At 37.8% G+C, this 6,437-nt stretch overlaps 2 protein-coding genes across 3 annotated transcripts in view; one reads left to right on the top strand and one right to left on the bottom strand.

Annotated features, from left to right (window-relative positions):
• Positions 1 to 1,675, bottom strand: part of arvcfb (ARVCF delta catenin family member b) — a 352,935-nt gene extending 351,260 nt beyond the window's left edge. For both annotated transcript variants that reach the window (XM_014018097.1, XM_014018096.1), the window contains exon 1: positions 1,561 to 1,675. The gene's annotated coding sequence lies outside the window, so the exon portion shown is untranslated. The remainder of the gene's footprint in view (positions 1 to 1,560) is intronic.
• A 1,446-nt stretch (positions 1,676 to 3,121) lies between these two features.
• The window catches only part of tango2 (transport and golgi organization 2 homolog (Drosophila)), a gene marked incomplete at its 5' end in the record, with an annotated part of 31,357 nt that continues 28,041 nt past the window's right edge, over positions 3,122 to 6,437 (top strand). The window contains 1 exon segment of the mRNA XM_014018099.1: positions 3,122 to 3,145. Within this exon segment, the coding sequence (XP_013873553.1) occupies positions 3,122 to 3,145 (24 nt within the window).

Genomic DNA, 6,437 nt, shown 5'->3' with positions numbered 1-6,437 from the left:
TGTATGTATGTATGTATGTATGTATGTATGTATGTATGTATGTATGTAGTGTATGTATGTATGTATTTGTGTGTGTATGCATGTATGATTGTTTTAGTATCAAATTGTTTTACTCAAAAACCATCATAAACATAGTATGAAATAGACCCAAGTGTGTTTTTTTGACATTAGTATTCAACTTTAGTCCTAATGTTTACCTCAGGTTACTGAGCATTTCTCCATTTTCAGCACAGTCAGAGATTCTGATCATGTCTGCTCTGCAAATATTTTGTGTTCAAAATTGTTCACCTCCTGACTGCAAAWGAGCCCACAATGTGTTCTGTCAAACTGTGAATGTATAAACATAGAAACATCTGAGGGAGGCCTAACTGAGGCAAAAGATCATTTCATGTATGATCCTACATTAACTGCTGGAAGTATTCAGGCACTAACAAGATATGCTGATATACTGTATATAGGGTTGTATTTGCATACACTTWATAATCAAGAAACAACTTCTCTGACAGGAGTAAAGAGGCACTGGAAATGATGCATAAAAATACTAACTAAAAGTTTTAAATAAAATTACTTGCCTCTATTCTCATAACTTTTTGTATTTCTGCAGCTGCATCTTTGTTAATGTTTTCACTCTTCACCTAGTCTACATTAACAAGTGGCATTTGATAGCCTGATGCATTTATCAGTGCCAGTTTAGGACAACATACTCCCTTTCTAAGTAACACTTATATTTGTAAGTATTGTTATACATATTTTAGTCATATTTAATATAAACTGGCTTAACGTCAAAACAYAGAACAAAACCAGGCGTACATAAGCCTCTTAGTTCAGACTCTCATAGCTTCTGCATGTTGTATTTTCCAGTGCAACAAGCAAACGCAATCTGACTGCACGTGCTCACGCAGTTAATTGCTTTAATTGCGTCTTGTCACATCCTGAGGCCATTAGAGGGTAGCGGGGTGTGAAAAAGCTGACCAGGACCAATCAAGGTTTACTGAGAACTCCATCCGAGGTCTCGGTAAATAACTGTTTTAAAGCTTTTTGCTCGTTCCACCGTTTTCTCCCACGGGGGACGTGCATACTACAGCGCCATTAACAAAACAACTACATCAATCAGGAAAGCTGCCCCTTCTCCAAATAAGGTCATTACAGGAGGGAAACCGGAAGACTCTCCATGGTAACTCACTCACTATCAGGAGGGGAGAAAACAATCGAGTAGAACGATGATTGACGGCACGCGCTCCCTTCAGCAGTCATTAGAGCAAAGACCGAACAACAAATAACCWGTCAGCCTATGTATGAACGTGTTTAATGCCGTAAAACATGCACATTTGTGTCATTTTTATATAAAGTGTTGTAAATAAAGCAGGCGTTATGATAATATATTTTATACATCATTTTCTCTAAAGCCTTTAGAGCTGTTTTACGACGTTATTACGTGATTCCCATCTCTTTTTATCTGTCACACCCACCTCATGCAGAGCAACAGCACAAGCTAAAACTTGTCACTCGAATCGACCTAAAAGAATCGTGTGTGAGAAGCTGAAGCAGTGTGTGAACTACCTCAGTATCTTCTGGCCATCGTCGCCGTCGCAGACCAAGTGTGTGTGTCTCCCCTGTGATGAGCAGTACTCCCAGCCTCAGATGAATGCCGATATTTGGGATGCAACTTGGCTGCTGCAGGGTCAGTCTGCTGCTCTTCACAACCTTAAAAATCTCCAATGGTATACTTGCCAGTTTCGTGTTACTCYTCGGTCGAATGTCACATGCGAAAACTGCGAAAACTTCACTGGTTCGAAAGTTGTCTACAAAGCGAGTGTTGTTAATAGCATCTGCGGCGTTGTGCTGCTGAATAAAAAGCAGAGCATGCCTTTATCCCTCTCATCAAAAAAAAAGTGCTAGAAGCTGTCGGTCACGGCAAGTGTCTCCGCCCCATCACTAACATTACACTACAGCAGTTTTTTTATTGAGTTTCTAATTATTCCTATATCTAGAAAATATATTTTATATTTTAATGGAAATATTTTTTATGAAATTGCTGTTTAAATCCAACAATACACGGTGTATGCTAATGATTTTCCTTGGTAATATCTAGTATTTCCCCATTTTTTATTTTAAAGCCATTATTTGTAATTTATTCCTAACTTAAATAGCAATTTTTTGAGTTATTTTTCATAATTTATTCACAACACTATGCTTTTATTTTGGAGAACCGGAAGTTTGGCCATTTCTGTTTACGGATCTAACTTGGGATTTCCGCTTTGTAGCAGCCAATCGCATCAAACCAAGCCCAACTCAACGTGCGCTCGTTTTAAGTATTGAATGCGCCGATGTGGGCGGAGTTATTGGGAGCTCAGGGAGAAATAGCAGGTTTGTGAATCGAGCGACACGGACGAAAGAACAAATCGAGGTAACAGTATGTAAGCACTTCCTTTCATTCAATCGTCAACAACGAGTGTACAACTAGTAGGCTACTTTACATTACACATGTACAGATAATCGGCAAACAAGCAGCCAAAATAGCGTATATTTCTGTTTTGCTAAGTTCAAGTAGCTAAACTTTGTTGGATTTCTTCCTCTGTCACTTGTAAGTATGCTATACCGTAACTGTTAGCTAAACAGGAGGTGGAAAAGCAGATTTGTTGTTACTGTCGTCACAGATTGACTGAATAGTGTAAGTGTTCAGCTTTTAGCAGAACTCTAGACTCTCACAAGATGCCATTAACCTGTGTGATTTCATTAGGTAAGAAGACCTACCTAAGGTGATTAATGCACGTCATCATGTATGTTTTGCTGAATGTACAGTCGGGTTCTCTTGCTACATAATAAAGTTTTAGGAGTGGAGCCTGCGTATACAATCATTCAGATCATTGGCGTAAAAAGTATAAAATTTGATTCGTCCCTCGTGTAATAATTTGTATTAATTAGTACAAGTCGTGCTCCTTAAATAACCATTTGAAACTTTTAAACTCTAAATACAGATAATAACACATCTCTCCTTCTTTTGCCTTTAGATATGACTGATATTTGACTGATATTTGAAGACAGATGTGGACAGAGTGACAACCCTGTTGTCTGTTTCCAGTACATCCATGTGTATTATCTTCTTTAAGTTCGACCCCAGGCCTGCATCCAAAAATGCCTACAGGTACTTTCATTTAAAGCATTGCTCTTATTGTGAATGGAAACTTGTTGAATATGAGTAAATTATACAGAATATGAAACTGAAAGCGATGCAGAGAGTAACAAATGTAAGAAATATCTGATAACTTCCATAAAATAATCTCTCCAGAAGAAACTTGTAAGCAATAAAGATGCTGTTAGTCTGATTATAGGTGTAAAATAATCAAAAGAAAGTCAACACTTATATCTTGGTGATCTCTTAAGTCAACTCAATGCTCTGACACGCTAATCAGAATACATTATGGACCTTTTAGGAAGTTCACAGTGAAAACCAGTTTCTTTCATGTACATTTCTTAAATCAAAGATCATAAACAGCAGCTGGGTACAACTGTTAGGTTATGGAGTAAAATGTTTATTTCTGTGGATTAATGATAAGGCAGCATAAGTTCATAGCATCTGTTTGAGTTGGAGAAAAAGACTGATTGTTGCTGCCACTTCAGTGGCAGGCAGTCATACTTTTTTTAGAGGGATTTTTCAGTTGGAGGGGAAAAGTAAAGTTTGTAGAAACTGTAGCACTGAATTGATGACCCCCTTAAATGTAAGCCACAGAGATGTCTGTCAGATTGAACAAATATTTGGTCATCGAAACAAAGTCCATTGTGAAATCRTCTGGCTAGTAAAAAACAAAAGTTCTGCAACACGAGTCCTGAGTCAAATTAGGGAGTAAAAAAAAATGCAGACGTTGCAGTAAATGTTTGTCGAATCTTTTCTCCAGTCAGAGCTTAAAATAGWTGATTTGGAGAAACGTAACAAATGTTTTTCTGTTTGACTTTCACAGTGAGTAAGACTTTAGGCAGCTACCGCCTCCCTGCACTGTCTTGTGACATGATGAGGGGGCAGGTTGCAGAAAGCCTGCTGCAGGCATCCACAAATTAAGGTCTAAGGTATCTTAAATAAACCCCATGTTACAGTAAGCAGGAAAAGAACATTCATTCATCAACAATAAGTACAGTAAATACAATAAAATCTACTGTATCACAGTAAAAACATATTTACTAACACACAACACTCAACAAGAAGTATTTAAAAGGACAGTAACATTACAACAATCACAACAGGTAATGCACAAAGATTATAGCAGGATAATCTCTTCAACCGACCCAAACAATCAGTCATATCAAAATAGTTATCACTTCACCTAACTTGTTCACATTAGAACTCATCAGTAGAGGCCAGATATGAGTTAATTAAAGACTTTACAGTTGTTTGCGCTGATTAAGAAAAAAAAAAAATGAAAACTGTGCCTGTTTTAGACAAGTTTTGCTAGAATGTGATTCTAAACTCAGTCAAGCTGAAAGCTGTTCAGTCATCATGAACAAAACGATCCATAAGAGGAAATGCAGCTTTCTCTTCCTCATCGTCGTCATGATTTTTTTTTTTTTAGTTTATATCTCAAGCACTTTTACTTTAAAAATTCTTTGATCTCACATAAACCACATGTGAGGTACTCAATTAAAAGAAATATTAATAACTATTTATAAAACACTTGTACATATATAGATATCTGTGATGGACTTGCGACCTGTCCAGAACGTACCCCGTCTCTCACACAGTGGCTCCTGGGCACCAGTGACCCCCAAGACGCTGGTGCCCACATATATGCACCTGCCTAATTTTGTTTAACCAATTATTGCACACTTTCTGTAAATCATATAAACTTTATTTCACTTAAATATCACTGTGTTTGTCCCCTATATGATATATTTAACTGATTTTTTTAATCCAAACAATCAATGATTTATAAAGGWAAATCAGGAAAATTAACAAGGCTGCCCAAACTTTCGCTCCCCACTGTATAATAGATTCTATAGGTCCTTATTATGCAATTGACATGGCTGAGACAAAGAGCAGAGGTCAGAGCAACAGGCACTGTGAAGCAGAACMACTAGAACCCCCCAGAATGAGACCCAGTGTTCACCCAAAGACCAGACAAGACCTGTGCTAGGGGCTGTGCATGACTGAACATGAGAGCAGGGTTTTTGTWTTATTTTTGTTTAATTTGGACACTTTGTTTTTAAGATTTGATGCGATTTAATGAGAACAGAATTACTATAATAGTCAACCAAACATCTGGCTGTGCCACTGCTGTTGGATTGGGTAATATTCTACAATAACGTCTGTCTATTTTGCTTTGTAATAAACTCCACCATCCCTGGACTAGTATGTGTAATTCTATGTGTGTGAGAGGCAATGTTTGACAAACGATGGGTCTGACTTCTCTTACATAATGATCTGTTCAAATCACTGCTGTATGATCTGTACAGCAGCTGTACTTGAGCTTCTGTTTGTCTATCTGAATGAGTTTTACACAAAGGCTGTGGTGAGGTGATTGTTTGGAGAYATATTCTATAAACTAGCAACTAGCAAAAGCTTTGACTAGAAATGGCCCAATCTGGTTCATTTATAAGCAAATTTCCAAAACAGCTTTTATTTCTCATTTCATCCCTGGCTTTTACCAATCCTGCAGTTTTCCCATTCGATATTCTACAATGTTCTAGAGTTCAGCAGGAAAAGTAAGATCCTGTTTGTTGAACATACATTTAAACGCTTGTTTTCGCCTCAAGACACGAGCCCTTTCTGCAGGCATGCGCCCCGTCTAGCAGTAAGTGGTTGTTTCTTCCAGTTGGCAGCACAGATTGGTGTACTACAAGCAGTCAATGTGGGTTATTGTGTGATGCGTAGACCCAGCTTATTATAATCCCCCAGAGGTCGAGAGCCAGCTCTGTGCCAAGCCGAGGGCCGTCTCTGTCCTTCAGTCTGCAGGTCTGACCCTGCCAGAGGAGAGCACAGCAGAGGTCTGTTATGAGTACTGACGCACACCTGGGGAAAGGTGAAATGTTCTATGTCCCAATGCATTTGTTTGTACTAGACAGACGGTTAATTATAGATATTTTTATGCAAAGCTAAATTAGAGTTTTGTTAAGTGCAATTATTAAAAAAATCATAATCCAAAGTAAAACAGGTCTGTGGGAGTTAAATGCTTTCATACTCAAATAACTCACTGATTAACTGCATGTTGATGTAATTATTAAAAACCCCAGTTGGACTTGTTTGAGAAATCTATATGTAATTAGCAGTCAGGCGCTGTTAATTAAAAGCTTTGGTCATCAGCAATGAACACCTCCATTTAAGAAAAAAACAGATGTTTTATCACTTTACACGTCTTTGTGTGCTTACAACAATGCCAACAATACTGTAGTTTTTGCCCCCATTTTTTTTTACAAAGGTTATAGGATAATTTCCAAACACTCTGAAT

This window comes from Austrofundulus limnaeus, unplaced genomic scaffold (genome assembly GCF_001266775.1).
Source record: "Austrofundulus limnaeus strain Quisiro unplaced genomic scaffold, Austrofundulus_limnaeus-1.0 Scaffold183, whole genome shotgun sequence".
NCBI classification, from domain to species: Eukaryota; Metazoa; Chordata; class Actinopteri; order Cyprinodontiformes; family Rivulidae; genus Austrofundulus; species Austrofundulus limnaeus.
The sequence above is the reverse complement of the archived record's forward strand: the minus strand, read 5'-3'. Positions and strand labels throughout refer to the sequence as shown.